The sequence below is a fragment of the Thamnophis sirtalis genome, unplaced genomic scaffold (genome assembly GCF_051295495.1).
Source record: "Thamnophis sirtalis isolate CommonGarterSnake01/CBP01778 unplaced genomic scaffold, rThaSir2_p1.2 scaffold_2, whole genome shotgun sequence".
Taxonomy (NCBI): domain Eukaryota; kingdom Metazoa; phylum Chordata; class Lepidosauria; order Squamata; family Natricidae; genus Thamnophis; species Thamnophis sirtalis.
Window position 1 is genome coordinate 127,371,002 of NW_028261382.1, and position 20,133 is coordinate 127,391,134.

At 37.5% G+C, this 20,133-nt stretch overlaps 1 protein-coding gene across 1 annotated transcript in view; it reads right to left on the reverse strand.

Moving 5' to 3' along the window:
- The window catches only part of NECAB1 (N-terminal EF-hand calcium binding protein 1), a 29,930-nt gene extending 26,313 nt beyond the window's left edge, over positions 1-3,617 (reverse strand). Inside the window, exons 1-2 of the mRNA XM_014062123.2 lie at positions 3,339-3,617; positions 908-932 (exon numbers count right to left, since the gene is read on the reverse strand). Of these exons, the coding sequence (XP_013917598.2) occupies positions 908-932; positions 3,339-3,461 (148 nt within the window). The 5' untranslated portion in view covers positions 3,462-3,617. The remainder of the gene's footprint in view (positions 1-907; positions 933-3,338) is intronic.
- Positions 3,618-20,133: the final 16,516 nt, after the last annotated feature.

Here is a 20,133-nt window from a genome sequence, read left to right on the forward strand (position 1 = left end):
GGCTTTTCCCATTTTCATATTAAAGCTGTTTCCCTTCTGGCCCTCACTGTGGTGACATAAAACCTCTCATTACTGTTTAAGTGGCACAACAATGATTAAATACCTCTAGAAGATGTGTAAATCCCTAGGGAGGGCCCTGCCTAAGTATAAATGTTGTTTGTAAGACTCCAAGAAACACTCATGTGTCAAAGGGAAAGACTCCTCTGTCCAGCCCATGACTGGACCATTTATGCTCCGTGACCTAGTAGTGCACATTACTGCCAGAATGATACGCCACAATATTTTTAAGCCAAGGATTTAAATGCAGACTATAAACCATGTTTTATAACTTGTCATGATGTATGGACTCAGCATTGTTATTTATTCAGCAAATAAAGTTTGAGCCAAATAAAGCTTGTTTATATAATGTGCAAAAGAGCTTGCATATGTAAAGAGCTTTGGATGGATTTACAATCCCTATTCAACCATATATGCCAACAAGTCAGATGATCTCCATAGATATGGCACCATAGATGCCAGCGTAAGCTATAACGATGTTGCATGCAGCATGGCATGATTGCACACCTGAATTATGCAACTTGTATCATTTGTATCCCTAGCATCCCTTGCCCACAGTCCCCTGTGGATCCCCATAATCAGTGCTACCTAGGCCAGTGTTTCTCAACCTTGCAACTTTAACATGTGGATTTGAGCTCCCAGTATTTCCCAGGGAGTCAAAGTCCACACATCTTAAAGTCGCCAGTGATGATGGATCAAACTCCTCAACCAGGTAATTTTGAAGTGACAAGTTCACCAGCCAGCCACTGTCTCCCCTAGGGAAACCCAAAGCAATTGAATGAAATGTTCCTCCAAATCCCTCACTGTTTTACTTACGTTCTGGGAAAGAAAAGCAAATGATTGTACTTACCATTTTTATCTGCTCTTCTCAGAATCTAAGAGGGAATACACCAATATATATCAGTATCAACAAAGAAATACTGTAATGCTTACAAGGACATATTTATAGCTCAGTAAACTTAGCAATGTTTTAGAGGATTTTTAAAAAGGCTTATTAATTATGATCCCGGTACAGATAGCACAGTACTACAATAGACAGTACATACTATACTTTTGAAGAAAGGTGCATTTAGTGTTAGTATTTTCTTTGGACCAATAGGTGGTGCACATTTGCAATTGATTAGATGCCAGATTGCCCTTGTATTTGGTGCCAGGTAAAACAGTTCACTTCTGTCAGGTTTTCTAATCAATTGTGGGATGATGTATCAGACTCGCTGAAGACACATTACAGGGAAGTAATCACTGACTAGGTGTTCTAATTCAATATTCTACTTTTTTGTGGTATTTTGGGAATATTTTATAATAAAAGACTGGTATTGGAAATGTTGATCCACTGAGCATCCCTACATCTCAGCAAGGAACTGGAATAGACATTTGTAATTGCATCATTTAATTACATGGATGGATTTCTGGTAGGTAAAAGCCCCATACACTGGTGAGCCACTTACATGAAATATTGTCAAAATGTATAGCTATTCCGTATTTGAGGATTTATCTATGAGGACTGGGATCACCTGTGACAATGAATGTAATTGATGGATTTTAACCAGATATTCACATTTAACATGCTATCACATATTTTAATATGTGATTTCAGAATATTAAGGCCACTGATATATAATAGCATTTAATAAAGAATAGTATTTAATAGAAGACATTAAAATAGTGTTTAATATTTAACATATTTGGACAATTGTCAACAAATGATTTTACACTATCTTCCAAATCCAACCCTATCATGAGCTTCTCATCTAAAAGCATTTCGATTTGGAAGAAGAAAATACATATTGAAATTCTTAAATAAATATTAAAATGTTTAATCTGATACTTGATACATGATGTTTTTAAATATACTCTGTTGCTACTTCTATGCCAGGATTATTTTTTGTCTTTTTATGATAACATTATAACAAAACTGCTTTAAACAATACTTTTCTTGTGGTTTTTACTGATGTTTTAACATTTGTATGTATACAGTCATTGGGAGTTGAAAAATCACCCTTATATTGAAATAAAACAATCTATTTAAATACTAAATTCTATGTATACTGGATAGTCTTCTGTTTTCCATAGGAGCTATTAGATCCAACAGTTAATAACTCACTAATTAGTTTGAAAGGTTAGCATTTTTTCTTTGATTTATTTTAAAATCAAAACAAATTGTCCTAATGAATTGCTATTCTATCGTTTATGACAATTATATTCTGCTTTTTCTCCATAAGTTCCAAGTACATGAATACCCTCCTTTTATTTTTATTTTTCATCACACAAATTTAATGAAATGTATTAATCAGATATAGTAAAGGAATTAAAATCACTCTATGGCTCAGCTGATTTTAAAACCATCCCTCTCCTGCCCCAAACCAAGACTAGAACCTCTTTTCCTAATTATTGCTTAGCACACAAAATAAGGTGGGTACATAATGTCCACACCCACCAATCATGCACTGCTCTTCTAAGTTGTACCAAAGATGTATCTTTATCATTTGAGACCACGCTAAGGAAGCATTAGGTAATCTAGCATTACTGAAATTCACAACAGCTTTTCTAAATTTCCCAATCTGAACAACCAACTCTTTTGCTTTGGAAATACACCTGTTATTAGAGCAAATTGAATCACCCTGCTCATACAGAATCATTGTGACTAATTTTGTAAACACCAAATTTTAAATACTTACATTATTTTTTTAAAAAAAACTGGTATTAAAAAAAAATCTGAATAGAAGAACTAGTCAACTGTCATTTTAGTACCAAAAATGTGTTCCCTTTTCTTGGTTGTGCCTCTAAACTTCTAATAAAACAGCATGGAAAAATGTTAATCTAAATCTGTTTTTCTTACAGAAAAGAGTGCAAATCAACTTAATATATTTGCAACCCACAGTCCAGAACCTGTGATTTATGCCTCAGGTCGTTTTATCATTCAGCCAGAGGGATCTAATTTAGAGGACTCTAATAGGGCCCATATCAAATAACCAGGATCTTGGTATTAGCATCATTTGATAGGATAATCTCCTTGAGATCAAGGAACTCTTGCTACACACCGATTTGGGGGCGGGCAAACATTCAACAGGTTGAGGCTTCCGCACAGAGAGAGAAGCAAAAGCCCAACCTGTTACACGTTTGCAATAATTTAAAAGAAGAAAGGAAGAAATGCTTTCCCCTACTCCCTATCCGCCAACCTCCATCCCGTTCACAAGAGAAAAGGGTCGAACTTCTGTGACGCCCAAGGACCCAGCAGATCAAAGCCTGAGAAAGGGAGGCGAGGGACCCGCTGCGCTTACATCCAGGAAGATGGAGAGCCCCTTGGTCATGGTCAGGGCAGAACGGAGCTCCTCGGAGGACTCGGGGGAAGAGGAGGAGGAGGAGGAGGCAGGAGCTGCGTCCGGGCTCTCAACGCCATCCATGCTTCGCTCTGGATCTTCCTTTGGGGCTATGCTGGAATGCAAGGAGGGAGGACGGCAGTTGCTGGCGGCTGTTCTTCCCGCTACCAACGAACCTCCCCAGCTCTCGATTCGCAAGGCGACCAGGAGCAGCCGCGGCGTCCGAACGAAGAAGGGAAAGGCGCGCTCAGCCCCCGGTTGCCGCCAGCCTTGGCGCCGCCCTCACCTGGCCTTTCTGCTCCGCTCGCCGCCGAGCGCGGCTTTGAACGAACGCTGCTTCCCTTCGGTTTGCAACTGGGTGAAACTGAAGTGAAGGGCATACGCAGAGTGGCGCCATGCAGTACTTTTATCCCTTGGGCATCCATCAAGGGGACCCTTGTTAGCACAGATTTGAACACTAACATTAACAAGAAAATAAATTAAAAAAATAAATAAATGAAACATCCCTATATGGCAGAGAAAACTATAACGATTGGTTGCCAATATATACTAAATGGTTAATTTCCACAAGTATAAAAAGTTCTTTGCTAGGTCAGATTAAATAGTCCTCTCAGAAATCTCTAGACTCATGGGTCCCAATGTGGGGCCTAGACCCCACAAGTTGGAGGATTTGATTTTAATGGGGGCAATTTGAACCTTGTTTAAACCAAGTTAATGGCCTTTTAGGCATCCTCCGTGTGAGTAGAATTCACTTTTTGAGTAAAATAATAATTATATGTCATGGGGTGGGGGGGTGGAGCCAGGATTTTAGAGATGTTTAGGTGGGGCATGGCCAAAAAAAAAGTTGGGAACCACTGCTCTAGACAGCCTAGAACAGGAGTCGCCAACCCCAATCCATGGACAGGCCACTGGCCATGTCATGCCAGAAACTGAGCCACACAAAACAAGGGAAGCCTCATCCAGGGGATGCAGCCAGCATGCAAACCCACTGCCCCTGCAGTCCACAGAAAAACCTCTCCCCACAGAACTGACCCCTGGTGGCCAAAAAGTTGGGGACCGCTGGCCTAGAAGGAGGCCATGGTCAAGGGACTTTCTTCACCAGTGGCTTTCCAATGTTTTCTGCTTTTGAACATGGAAGATGAGGTGCTCTCCATTTGTCTTAGAATCCAATGAAATAGAATTTCTTCAGAAATTTGCACTCCAAAGGATGTCAAGTTGGAAACATTTGTTCTGTATAAATAAAAGACTGAAAAAATAGCCAGTACTGTTTTTGTATTCCTATTTTGTACTCCCCCCCCCCCAGCAAACTGCACTGACATAACCACTCAAACATATAAACTACAAATTATGTTTTACAAGAAATACTGGCTTGGTTCACAGATGGCACAAAACAGCAACCTATGTGCTGGTTTGGCATTTTATGCAAATTGAGTTGATATGGTTACTTTATGGCTCAGTGCATGTCAAACTGGATTGATTAAGCCAACCTGCTTATGTGAATCATGATAAGGAGATTGGGGGAAAGTACTTGTAGATCTTCAAGATGATTTTGCAGGATCTTTTAAAAGAATGCTTCTTGTTAAAGTACACTCACAGCTGATTTGAAATATATTTGCAATTCTAATATTTGTCCAGATTGTAAAAATTCAAATAAATAAATAAATAAATAAAAATTAAAGTTTTTTTTCTTGTCTATTTTCATCTGTGGATGTAGAATAACAAGAAAACTTCCATGCATGGAAATCACACAGAAAAACTATCAATTCTATTTCCTTTGCATCTGTGCTGTTTTTATTTTCAAATAAAAGTGATCCAGGGAATTCAACTAGTTTCTGATAATAACACATTTTTCTCATTTCCCTCAACAACTTCTGTTATTTATTCCTTCAAACCAGCACTCACTTGGAGGAGAGTTTGAGAAATTTGAATGCTTTCTTAGTAATTTTTATTTATTCTAAGGCCCTTTGGCTGCTCTTTATTAGCATATTGCTGTATTATAGTGTTCTTTTCAGAAAATAAAACAAGGTACTTTAGCAGAGTTGGAAAGGCCTTGAAGGTTTTCTAATCCAATCCCTGCCCAAGCTGGAAATGCTATACCATTTCAGACAAGTGGCTGTCCAGTCTCTTCTTAAAAATGTCCAATGATGGAGCATCCACTACTTCTGAAGGCAAGTCATTCCACTGGTTAATTATTCTCACTATTAGGAAATTTCTCCTTAGTTCTAGGTTGCTTCTGTCCTTGATTAGTTTCCATCCATTTTTCTTGTCTTGCCTTCTGGTGCTTTGGAAAATAGCTTTACCCCCTCTTCTTTGTAGCATAATGTGGCAGTCCCTCAAATATTGGAATACTGCTACCATATCACCCCTAGTCCATTCTTTGTATGTTTTAGCTTCCAAGCTCCTAATCATCTTTGTCGCCTTCTCTGCATTGTTTCCAAACTCTCAACATCTTTTTTTAAATAACGGGGTGACCAAAACTGGATGCAATATTCCAGGTGTGGTCTTATTTTTTTTTAAGCTCTGGCTTTTCTACTAGAGATAATTCGTAGATGGATTCCCTCCTCACAGCCACCTTCAATTTCCAACTCTGCTCTTAAAGACTGCCAATTTTGTAGAAAAAAAAATCTTACTGTGGGAGGTAAAATCCACAGGTAAAATGCAGTATTTTGTACAGATTCATATATCCTTTCTCATATACTGAGGCTTTTGATTGATCACTGACTTAGAAACGAACAGGTTGTTTGCTAAACCTTTTGGGATGATTTCAACCTCATTCTGAATTCAAGGCCTGTTCCTATGACCTCCTTCAGCCCTGTTAATTGTGCGCCAATTCATACAATTATCAGGATTGTTTTGATTAAGTCAACACATTGCTCTACAAGCAGTTGTATTGGTGTGTGTGTGGGTGTGTGTAGTGCCCATGCAAAAGGCTTGCCAACTTTCTAATTGGCTGAGCAGCTAATATCTTGTGTGGTAGCTGTCTGTGTAGGCATTACAACCGGGCAATGTTTATCTCCATGCTGTGAAATACACCACCTGCTGATTTCTTCAGATCTAATTGAGTGAGATATAATTTGCATCATTCCACTCTAGCTGAGACACACACACAGAGAGAGAATATGCACTTCAGCAGGAGGAGACTTCTGCTGGAGTCTTCTCAGTAGGTTTCAAAACAAAGTTTTGTTGACAACATTCTACACTTAATGTGGTTGTGCAAAACTTGGAAGGGGTGCTTTGCTTTCATGTTGCTTTGAGCACAGCAGCCTTCAAAGCTGCTTCGTTAAATAACCTTCAAACCTCACTTCTAAAAGCAAAGGGAAATGGCTGCATTTTTTGTTGTATACTGCTGTAAGGCCTTGTTTGGAAACCGAAATAAGCATTTGCATAGCTCCTGTGGTGTTCAGAAAACACTCTGGACATTTCTAGACTACTGTTGAAAAACCCTGCCAAGACCTGTGAATGAGACATTTCTTCATGTTGAATCACATCATTCCTGTTCCTCTGTGGCGTAACTGTGACATAAGGGTGTCACACAGAGTCACAAAAATGATTCCTCATATAGATGTTCATATATAATTTTCAGTTTTTACTCCATTGGTAACAGTCTTGATCATCAATACATTTGATTTGCAGATCCACATTGTTTGTTGCATCATACAGGTTTCCTAAGATTGACTGCAAATTGCACAGCTTCTCAATCAAAAACACAGTATCCAAATGAGTATTTTGTAAGATATTATTAAAAATAATAACAGCTGCGTAAAAAAAAAAAGAACCCAATTTCCATTGTAGAACAAAGCCTTTATTAAGTTCTGCTCAAAAGTTTATGCAAGATTGTGAGTTCTATATAGTCTTCACTGCTTTTGTTTGTACCTTGATTAATGGCTGTCATTGTTGTAAGTTTAAAACAGACAAAAGAATATATATGAATTAGAAGGCCACTATTTTATTAATTTATTTCCTTACTTATTTTTTGTCATGCATTATTTGATGGATTTGAAGCTAATACAAAGCAAAAACAAAAAATACATTGCTGAGTTCCAGATTTTATACTTTATTATATTTAGTTCATAATATTTTGTTTACATAATAAGAGAGAGGGAGGGAGGGAGGGAGGGAGGGAGGGAGGGAGGGAGGGAGAGAGAGAGAGAGAGAGAGAGAGAGAGAGAGAGAGAGAGATTACATGATACATAGTATTCATATATCAATACTATGTTTGATGGAAGTTGGACATAATTATAAAAAATAAAGCATAGTTCTATAACTGGGACTTGCATTATAATTTTAAACAAATTAATTTAGAAATGAGCTTGATACAATTGGATGAGCTTAGCTCTGGATAAAGAAGTTTAAGATTCCTTATTAGTTGGCAGCTAATTATACTTTGGTTTTATGCAGATTCTTTTATTCTTTAGGAGGACAAAATGAAATGATCAATCACTGATAGTCAGGTAGCTTTGTGGCAAATCTGACCTCCAAAGTCTGTATTAACAAAACATTAAAGGCAGAATAAGTAAGTAAGTAAACAAATAAATTGCCAGCTATCTTATTCTCTTCCTGATAACAAGCCAAAGCTCATCTAAGGAAAATTCATCAGTCTCTTTGATTTTACCCTTGTTATTTATTGATCCTTGATTCCTTCAATCTTGTATGATTTTAATCAGTCATTTCAGTGTAACCTGTGTTTTGGAATATGTAATCTGGTAAAATGTCCAACCTAGACTCCCAACTATTGTTTTTCAATTCACAAAAAAGGGAAGATACTTTCCTTCTTTGAGCCCTGTTCTGAAATCAATTCACAAAAAAGGGAAGATACTTTCCTTCTTTGAGCCCTGTTCTGAAATCAATTCACAAAAAAGGGAAGATACTTTCCTTCTTTGAGCCCTGTTCTGAAATCAATTCACAAAAAAGGGAACATACTTTCCTTCTTTGAGCCCTGTTCTGAAATCCCTGGTTGAACAAGAAAGAGGAAGAGGAGATGATATCAAAAACCAATGAAGGCATTCCCTATTGCTGCATTCCTTCCTGCCCAGCTGTCTTGGCTTGACAGGACAGCCAGGTGATGGTAGAAATCCCCTAGCAGAAGACAGCTTCATCCTTGGACGTTACTGCGGGTTTTTTTTCTTTCTTTAAAGCTGGTGCCTTTCTATAGATGCAGTTAATATGCAATTAAACAGTAAAATCTAAAGATTAAAATGCAGTTAACAATAACAATGAAACCAATGAATCAACTGAATAACAGTATAAATAAAAACACATTTTATATTTCAGAGAATTTCTAATTTCCTGTTCTGTAGAAGCCCTTGCTTTTATTTCTACTCTTTCTGTCTCAGTTCACAGAATGTTCTTTAATTCATAATTTCTTCAACAAACATGCCCTCTCCTGGTCTAAAGACAGAACTATCTGAATTGTTTTGAAATAACAAATTCTACATGTGAATTCACCATTCCACTAAACTACTTGTAGCATCCTAAAATATGAGGCACAATAACATAATAAACTAAATTTTGAGAGCAATTTATTGCAACGTGACTAACCCATACTGTAATGTCTATGTTATCTATGTTAATAGTCTGACATTTTCTTAGTTATAATGTTCAAAATGCTAGATCAATCTACATTTGCATCAATTCATCTGAGTAGCAATAGCAATAGCACTTAGACTTATATACAGCTTCATAGTGCTTTTTACAGCCTTCTCTAAGCAGTTTACAGAGTGAATATATTTGCTCAACAATCTGGGTCCTCATTTTACCCATCTCAGAAGGATGGTAGGCTGAGTCAAACTTGAGCCGGTGAGATTTGAACTGCCGAACTGCAGCTATCAGTCAGTAGAAGTAGCTTGCAGTACTGTACTCTAACCACTGCACCACTTTGACTCTATAAAACATTAACAAAATAAAATATTTAATCAATTCATTGTTTTAAAAGCCTCATTAATTTTCAAAGTAGTTAATAATGTTTTTTCCCAAAAGGTCTTTAAGTCTTTTAGATCCTAGTGGGAGATTATAAAATTCTGTTGCTTGGTAACGTCTACTGTAATTAATTATTATCTACTTAACTGCTTTTAACTAAGTTCCAAAGCAATTAAAATATAATGGTAAAAATGTGTCAAATAGTGATTGACAGATGAGATAAAAGATGCAAGAAAATTAAGGCCATCTCATAGTAATCAAGCTCAATGAAGCAAGAACTCCATAGATTTCAATTAGATCTCTTTAATCCATCTGGAATAAATTCAGAATCTTGGCAACTGTAATAAGAAATTCCAAGGTTCATTTACAGATTTGAGGCAGAGGCTCACTGAATACTTCAAGATTCTTTTCTCCAGATAGTTTCCCTCCTGGGCTGAATTGTCCTTTATATGATCATCTATGAATCCACTTGCTATCACTTTCTTTCAGGGGTGAAATCTACTTACCTTTGCTACCGGCTTGCAATTATGAGCATGCGCATGCTTAGATCACCTGTGCCACCTCCTCGCATGCGCAGGCCCTTCCGCGCATGTGCAGAGCATAAAAAATGGAGGTGATTATGTCTGGGTAGGTGGGCGGAGCCTGCTACCAAGCGCACCTGCAAAGATAAGTAGAACAGCGGGGGCGGAATCCACTGTGCCATGTGATTTAGATATATAAATTGACTTAACTTGACTTAATCTTCGTAAATGTCAACGTCCATAAGGCAGTGACCGTTGCATTGTGAAGGCCAGGGCAGGACGTCACGGATTACAGCACACCATTGATTCCGATTTAGGGCGGCTTGTTGGGCATTGGTTATCGAGAAATGGAGTGGTTGAAGATCGTGAGCCACTTGGGATATCCACGTTTTCTTTGGGGCATTTCGTGCGATTTTCCACCCATCCGGTCGCAGCGAGTTAATCGATCGGTAAGGTAATCGGCTATTGTCCATACGGCAAACGTGTCCAAACCATCTAAGTCATTGTCTTCTTAGGTAAAGTTCGATTGTAGTTTGGTTTTTACACAGCTGCAATACCGTTTCGTTTTTCCATCGGTCCCGTAGAGTTATGTGCAGAATGTTGCGCAGGCCTTAGCTGGAATCGTTCTAATAGGTTCAGGTCGCTTTTAAGTAAAGTCCACGATTCCGAGCCGTACAGTAAGATTGTGCGGATGGAAGCATTAAATATCCTCATCTTGGTCGCAATCGTCACGTCATTTTGGCTCCACAGGCACTTCCTTAAAGAGGCAAATGCGGCTGTAGCATTGCCAATGCGGCTTTTGATGTAATTTGTAGCCACTACACGTTGGCTGTCGATGATCGACCCCAGATATATAAATTGCACATTACAGCTGATTATTGGAAATACCAGCTCGCCCCTAAACCGGTAGCATTTTTTTAACTGCTGGTTTGGCTGAACCAGTGGCATTTTTTACTACTGGTTTGGGCGAACCAGTCTGAACAGGTAGCATTTCACCCCTGCTTTCCTTCCTTTCCCAGTTTCCCACAATCTCTCTTTCGCACAGAATTCCTTTTGTTCACATAGGCCAGGGCAAGATGCATCACCTGCTGGCCACACCCATCTCTGTTTTAGAGAAAGGGGGAAAAGTTGTGATAAGTCACTTGATACCGTGTCATCCGTGACATAGGCAAACCAGGACAGCAAGATATTGATCCATTTGGATGCTGTGAAATTTTATGGCTGTGACATCTGCAAAGGGAGAAAAGAGCAATCAGAAAGGCATAAGCAGTGTCACGGCATTATGATCTAACCACTACCTTTTTCTCTATTTTTCATTTGTTTATTAAATAAATAATATATTTAATCCTTTTATTTATTTATTTATTATTCATTCATTCATTCATTCATTCATTCATTCATTTATTTATTTATTTATGAAATTGATACACTACCCATCTCACTGTTACAGCAAATCTGGGTATCTTAGTGAACAATATAATACAAAATAATTAAAAATTAAGAGAGATTAAATATGCCTCATGACATCATATTCCAAAGGGGCAGGCTTACACTAATGGTCTCCAACTTTTTTTGGCATCAGGGACCTGTTTCATTGAAGTCAATTTTTCCATGGACCGGGGGTGGGGGTGGGGAGGAGAAGCATGCAATCTAGATCCCTCGAGTTGCACAAGGTTCATGCTCTCCTATGAGAATCTAATCCCTGATGAGCTGAGGTGGAACTGAAGTGATGATGCTAGCACAGGGGAGCAGCTGCAAATACAAATGAAGCTTCATTCACTCACCTGCTGCTCATTTCCAGCTGTACTCCTGATTCCTAGCAGGCCAGAGACAGGTCCGTGGTCCGTGGATTCCTGATTTATACCATAACACTGCTTTCACTCTGTCATAGAGCTTGCGTTGGGAATTCCAATATAGACTTTCTCCAAAAGTAGCTGGAAGATACATATTGGAAGGTCAAAAGGTAAAAGGAAAAAAAAAAGCATGGTAAAAAAACAGATTGTAGTCTCTTCTGTTAATCTTTTTATTTGTGTGACATTTTTCTGTTCTCAAAGAGAGTATATATTGCAATGCCAGCACCTCTATTTTGAAATTATGGAACCATAGGGGACTATTAGCATATGATTAAATAAATCAGAATATATCCTTTGCCTTCAAATTTCCCAGCATACAGTAGGAGCCTGTTCTAATCCAGTTGGGTAGTATCTCACTAGATCAATGCTATACAGGAAGTCCTTGGGTTATGACTGGTCACAGCAGCTGTTCAAAGTTATGACAACCCCTCCTCCAAAGTTACATACAAACCAAGGGGGACATCTGGACCATCTGAGGAGTCTATAATTTGAGCCACAAAAACAGGCTAAATAAAAATAATAATATTGTCTACAAGAGTTTTGAGGTACATAGGAAATATAATATATAATTTCCATATTTTGAGTTTAAAAATCTTTATATAACCATTAGATTAAATTCAGAAATATAACCATAGGGTACTTTCAATTCTTATAAGGTTTTCTTTTTTTAGGTATTTCTTTCTAAGTATCATGGATTACCACAAGGATTATTGCAGAATGTAATTAAGAGAAACATTTATGAAACATTACAAAATATTATTAGTAGGATAATAAAAATAAATCAAAACCATAGTAATATTGATTATCTTTCCAGTCAAGAAAATAAAATACCAAATAGCCTTCACAACAAGTTGGAAACTAACCAAGGAGAGAAGCAAGTTAGAACTCAGGAGAAATTTCCTAACTGTGAAAGCAATTAACCAATGGAATACCCTGCCTTCAGGCAAGTGGTTCATATTTATGACGGTTGCAGTGTCCTGGGGTCACAGCATCATTGAATGCTTTCAAAAAGAGACTGGACAACCATTTGTCTGAAATGATATAAGGTCTCCTGCTTGAGCAGGAGATTGGACTAGAAGACCTCTGAGGTCCCTTCCAATAGAACATATTCTATGTTCTATGTTCATAGTATTCATATTTTGCATCACTGGAGTGTTGTGATTAAACAAAATATTGTCCTACAAGCTTCATCTCAACATTCACAATTACTGTGTAGTTTATAGACAAAATTTAAGTTTTACATTGGGTTCACTCTATAAAATACTTGCAATTATATTTTTTCTGAAATATACGACAGTATGTTGAATTAAAGATAACCAAATGTAGAGTTACAATTTTAGTAGATAGAAACAGTAGAGAGTTAATATTGCACTGAGACAGATATTTTATACAGATAGATAACAGTATTATTGAGAACATTTATATAGCAAGATAGAGCCCCTCAAATCTATTTGGCCAAATTGAGGTTGCTTTATGAGGAAGGTGGTGTAAGTTTATCAGACTTTCAGCTTTACAATTGGCCTTTTATTTCAGCACATGTTTTCTGTGGAATGGAAACTTTTCTGAATATTAGTCTCCTCTGGGCCCAATTAAAGAGTAAGTACACGACCTTTTGAAACCTTGGCAAGTATTAAGATAAAGGCGAAATAAACATTGATTTTTTCCCAGCCTTGAAAGTTGTAGACATATGAAGTTATGTAATTATCCAAAAATGAAGATAAAGGGGAATTTATGTTCAGCCATGGTTTTGCTTTGATTTCAAATAATAACATATATTTAAAATAGTTTTGTAAAGAAATACAACATTTAATATGTTACTACAACAGTTCATTTAGTGACCGTTCAAACAATGCCACTGAAAAAAGGAGCTTATGACCGTTTTTCACACTTACAACTGTTGCAGCATCCCCATGAGCACGTGATCAAAATTCAGATGCTTGGCAAGTGGTTCATATTTGTGACGGTTGCAGTCTCATGGGGTCACATGATCAGCTTTTGTGACCTTCTGACAAGCAAACTCAATGGGCAATCCAGATTCACTTAGCAACCATGTTACTAACAACAAATGCAATGATTCACCTAACAATTGTGGCAAGAAAAGTTGTAAAATGGGGCAAACTCACTTAGCAATATAAATTTTGGGCTTAATTGTGGTCATAACTCAAGGACTACCTGTATTGGGGGAGGAAAGGATGCTTCGGAATCAAAGATGTAACACATACAGCATTTGCTTTACCTCTGAATTCTGGGCTTTTTTTTCCTCTTCTATAAACATTTGGCAGTCTTCTCTTCTCCCTCTACAAATATGAGCACCCTTCATGCCCTTTTATTGCTCTTAACTACCTAATTTAAAAAACTAGAGTCCTTTCTGAAGCAATTCTTCAAAATCCCGTTTATCTTCTTTTTGTGCTATATCCATCATCAGATGCTGGCAATCATGTTGGTAATCCTATTTTTATCAACACCACATGAAAAAGTGCTGCTGAGTTTTGTCCAAACCAGTCCCTTAGATTTTGAAGCCATGATGTTCTTCTGCTTGGACCTCATTTGCCTTCAATTTTTCCCTGGAGGATTACATGAAGTATGCCATACTTTTCTAGGTGTCACATCACATGTCCAAAATATTCTAACTTTTGCTTTTTAATGGCTTTGATGATTATCCTTTGCTTTCCCAGATAGCTTATTGCCTCCTCATTTGTGATTTTGTCAACCCAGCTTATATGTAACAGCCGTTTGTAAATCCACATTTCAAATGCTTCTAGTTTCTTCAAGTGGTTTTCTGTCAGAGACCAACTCTCTACCCTGTAGAGCAGGATAGAAAAGATTTAACATCTGATAAGCCTGATTTTCAGTCTTAGGCTTATGTCATGACTGCAGAAGATTTTTTTTCATTTTGAAGAATGCTGTTTGAGCTTTCTCTATCCTTGTCTTTACTTCATTGATCATGTCCCAGCTTTCATGTAAATTAAAACCGAGGTATGTGATTCTTTCCACTTTTTCTACTAATATTCCTTCCGAATTTATTAATGGTAAATTTATGGGTCATTTGCTGACGACCATGATCTTGGTTTTTGAAGTGTTAAGCTTCAAGCTGTATTTTTCAGATATTTCTGAGACTCTGTTGATGAGGAGCTGACACCTATCCTCCGCGAGCTGCGCTGGCTACCTGTCGATCTCCGGGTGCGCTTCAAGGTGCTACTAGTCACCCACAAAGCCCTTCATGGTAGTGGATCTGCGTACTTGAGAGACCGCCTTCTGCCAATTACCTCCCTGCCAATTACCCCCCTGCCAATTACCTCCCTGCGACCTGCGACCAATTAGATCTCACAGATTGGGCCTCCTCCGAATTCCATCTGCCAGCCAGTGCCGGCTGGCAACTACAAGGAGGAGAGCCTTTTCTGTAGCAGCTCCGACCCTTTGGAATGAGCTCCCCGTGGAGATTCGTACTCTCACCACCGTCCAGGCCTTCCGCATAGCCCTTAAGACCTGGCTAGCCCGTCAGGCCTGAGGACAAAGATAATCGCCCCTCCCGAATGATGAATGAATGCTGCACATTATTTTACTCTATGTTTGTCTACGTCATTGTTTGTATTTCCCTCCCCTGATCCTATGTAAGCCGCCCTGAGTCCCCTCAGGGAAAAGGGCGGCCTATAAATTGTAATAAACCTTCAAAACCTTCAAACCTTCATGCTTACTGGCAAGCAGAACTGTATCATCAGCATATCTTAAATTGTTGATCTGAACACTGTTTACTTTGAAGCCAGCATCAATGTTTTCCAGTGCTTCGTTGAAAATTACTCAGAGTAGATATTAGACAACAGTGGAGACAGAATACAACCTTATCTGACCTCTCTTCGTATTTCTGCATCATCTGAGTATTTTTGGCCTAGTCTCATATTTGCTACCTGGTGCCAATATAGATTCTTTATGCTTTGGATGTCTTTGTCATCTAGTCCCACTTGTTTCAGGATTTGTAATAGTTTTCCCACTTGTTTCAGGATTTGTAATAGTTTGCTGTGTCTTATTTTATCAAATGCTTTTTCAAAATCAATGAAGCACACCTGTAGTTATCACCTGCAGTTTTCCCCCCATATTTGCAAAACCATATGCTCTCTTAAAATTCATCAAGTTTTAACATGGAATTTGCTTCTGAAAATGATATATCACTCATCAAATGTTCTTACAGGCTGATTTACTTACTTATTATTCCAATGTACATCTAACCTCTTCACCCAAGGTGTGGTATCACCAGAGATGAGAAAAGAAAACAATGACTTCACATTCATGTCTTTGATGCATTATTCCTTGTCATGCAGTTGTGTTAGTCATTCTAGCAATCATTTCACACTCCCGACTCATGTTGTTTGTTTTTAATGATAACACTTAATTCCTTCTCAGAAGCAGTGTTTCCAAGCTGTACATCCTCTATTATGTCCCACATTTTTTTCTCTACAAATGTAATGCAATATGTTTCTTCCTGTTTAAGGACATCTTGTTTTCTCTGTCCAGTCTTCCAAACTGGCAGATTAGACTGTAATCTCATTCTGTTATCTTGGATGTTGTCCAGACCTCCCAATTTGTTCATCTGAAAATCCGATAAGCAGTCCATCAGTCCCATCATCCCGGTCATTAATGCAGATGTTGAATAACAATTCCCAAAAGAGATCACTACAGAACTCTACTGATAGTTGCTTTCCAACTCAATGTAGAGACATTAATGCAGGTTCTATGAGAGTGGTTAGCCAGCCAGTTGTGGACCTATCTTGCCTTAAAAGCTAGGCAAAATTAATTATTGTGACAATTCTAAAGATCTGGATGATCATACTATATTATATTTTAAGTATTATAGTTTTACACAATCATAGAAAGAGAAATTTATATGATAGAGCATGATACAATCTGTGCAGTTGCAATGTGAAATTAAATGTATATCTATGGCTCAGCGGCTAAGACACTGAACTTGTCAGTCAGAAAGGTCGGCAGTTCATCAGTTCGAATCCCTAGTGCCATGTAATGGAGTGAGCTCCTGTTACTTGTCCCAGCTTCTGCCAACCTAGCAGTTCGAAAGCATGTAAAAATGCAAGTAGAAAAATAGGAACCACTTTGATGGGAAGGTAACAGTGTTCAGTGTGCCTTCGGCATTTAGTCATGCCGTCCACATGACCACAGAGACGTCTTTGGACAGCGCTGGGTCATCCACTTTGAAACAGGGATGAGCACTGCCCCCTAGAGTCGGGAACAAGTAGCACATATGTGTGAGGAGAATCTTTACCTTTATATTTTCCTAAATGATCAATATAAATTAAGAACACACATTCTCATGAATCTTCTATTTATTGTATTTTTATTCTTTCAAATATATAACTGTATAATATGTTGGTGAGTGTCCCCGAAACAATAAGGACATTTACAGAGAATTTGGATGCCAAGAATATGAGAACATTATGCTATGATGACAATGCTAGAGGTGTAAAATCATACATGATTGAATTTATGAAATCAATAAACATGTAGAACATAAAAGTTTCTTTTTAAATCAATTTGAATTAATTTTCCAAGCTTTATAAAAGAATAGACATCAGCCCAAACCACTAATGGTATATTATTTTAGGAGAAAGTTTTAAGTGTGATAATTGCTTTCTACACTAATTTGCCACTTTTATAGTATGTAGACTGTCCATAATTATTTTCAATATAATCAATTATATTTTACGATGTTGCTCCTCAACAATGGCAGATGTGACCTATTAAGTATATTTTGAATTAGAAAAATTGCTTTCAGATTATTCTGACTTTATTGATTTATGAAAGTTTTCTAGTTCTTGTGATCAAAAGTTATATTCAAACATTTCATATGGGTTTTTTCCTCCCATGTTTAGAGACTGGTGGCGGGCGGCGCAAGAGTATGAATAACAGATTTCCACTGTTTGGGAATGTTTTCATATTGTCTCCATTTTCACTCTTCAGTTTTTAACCTTTCAGATTTGGTCTTACAAAGCTAATGACAAGGAACAAATGTATGCTTTTCTTTACTGCATGCAAAATACCTTAGTTCCTGTGAAGTGAATCTGTCTTGTTGTAAGATCCAAAGTCCAAGAGCCAGACATGTGTCAAAGAGTGGTTCCTGCAAATGGAGACATGGACTTTTTATTCGACTCCAGAGAGTTGCAATGTTGAACAAGAGACTAGTTTTATTGCAATTTCAACTATGTCACAATTGATCAACTCTCAAAAACGCTACTAGATTACAAGAACCTGGAGATGCTTTTGAATTTTAACATTACCCATAGCTTCAGTTGTCCAAGTGAAATACAGAAAAATATCTTAAAATAACTCCATTTTATAAAACTAATTGGTAAACTATTACACATATGCCCTCCATGGTCCAACTACACTTGATAAACACATTTTGCTTTCACTAGAATTGGTAGCTTACCTTTATTTTTTGTAAATTATTTTATGATTACTGATGAATGTTGGTGCCACATGAGGTATCTAGTCCTAGTTCTCTTTAATATTTCATAATCCCCCCCTGATTTTAAATTAAAGTCAGCTACTGATACATTTCCATTAAGTTTTTTTTCCCCAAGAAAGAAGTTAAAAATTATTTTGTAGCTGGAAAAGTGTCTACCAGCTGAACCTTAATACTTGGGCAGAAACATATTGGCTTCAAACCCTACAATATACACTTATGTGGATTTTTGGTTTCAATTTAATTTTACAGTTTTGGATGTGCAAACAAGGTCACATATCACAGGAAAGTAAAAGAAAAATTGTTCTTAATTTAAAAGCTCAGGAAAAACCTAAATACAGTCTAAAAGTGCAGTGAAAAGAAAGATTGATTTTCCGCTAAGTGTTTTAAAAGCGTTATTATTTCTAGAATAGCATGGCATTTCTCCTGATTGTAGAAACAGGCTCCCCTCTCCTAGGTGAAAATAAAAATGATATCTAAAAATGCTACTGAAGAAGTGTAAGGTACATTGTAAAGGTCAACTGGCCTGAAGAATATTTAACCTGGAACAGGTGGAAATATATGAAAAATTGTTATAGATGTTATGCAGTTAGAAAAATATTACTTGTGCAGCTTGTTTGTTGTAGGGTAGCATCTATTTTCTGTACTTGAATGCCAAAGTCAACATGTGAAATAAACAGAGACCGTCACCACTTTCTAATCCAGATATTGGTACAAGTAAGTAGATGTACAGATAGACAGAAAAGATTATTAGGAATGATTTAGCTCTGGAACTAGAGGTTTATTAAGTATGTTCAAAAAGTAGAAAATGTTGAGCCATGCATTATATAACATGTACAGCAACTTCAATGCAGTTTGGCATGGAAAAATGCTCCACTGTATCCATAAAAAGGGGCAAAATCACTGCATGTGAGGGAATTGAAATGCCCAATGGCCAACTAATTAAATCCAAAGAAAATAAGCCTACAAATACTTAGGCATTCTGCAGTTGGATAACATCAAGCATGGAGAAGTAAAAACTATTGTCAGGCGAGAGTACACCAACAGAGTTAGGAAAATTTTGAAATCTAAATTGAATGGTGGAAATACAATCAAGGCCATAAATACCTGGGCAATACCAGTTATAAGATACACAGCTGGTATAGTTAACTGGACACAAGCTGATTTGGACCTTTTGGACCGAAAAACCAGGAAACTAATGACAATGCACTACAGTTTACATCCACGTGGTGATATTGATAGATTGTATCTGCCCCGAAAATCAGGTGGCAGAGGATTATTACAAGTGAAGCAAACAGTTGAAGAAGAAAAACATGCACTGGCTGATTATTTAAAAGAAAGTCAAGAACATCTATTAATCGAAGTAAAGAACAAAAATCTACTGAAAGCCCAACAGACAAAACAAGAATACAGAAAAGATGTGATAAAATCAAGAATGGAGAGTTGGCAGAACAAAGCACTGCATGGCCAATTTCTGGAAAAAATAAAAGATAAAGTGGACAGTGAACAAACTTGGTTATGGTTAACAACAGGTACATTAAAGAAAGAAACAGAGTCACTAATCCTGGCTGCGCAAGAACAAGCTATCCGCACAAATGCCATTAAGGCCAAAATTGAAAAATCCTCTGATGATGCCAAATTCAGACTTTGCAAAGAAGCTGATGAAACTGTTGATCACATACTCAGCTGCTGTAAAAAAATCGCGCAGACTGATTATAAATTGCGGCACAATTCAGTAGCACAAATGATCCATTGGAATTTGTGCAAAAATTATAATATTAAAACAGCAACAAACTGGTGGGAACATCAGCCTGAAAAAGTCACCGAAAATCAGATGGTCAAGATCTTGTGGGATTTCCGTATACAAACCGACAAAATACTGGCGCATAATACACCAGACATCACACTGGTTGAGAAAAATAAGGTCACAATCATAGACATCGCAATACCAGGTGATAGCAGGGTCGCCGAGAAGGAACATGAAAAAATCGCAA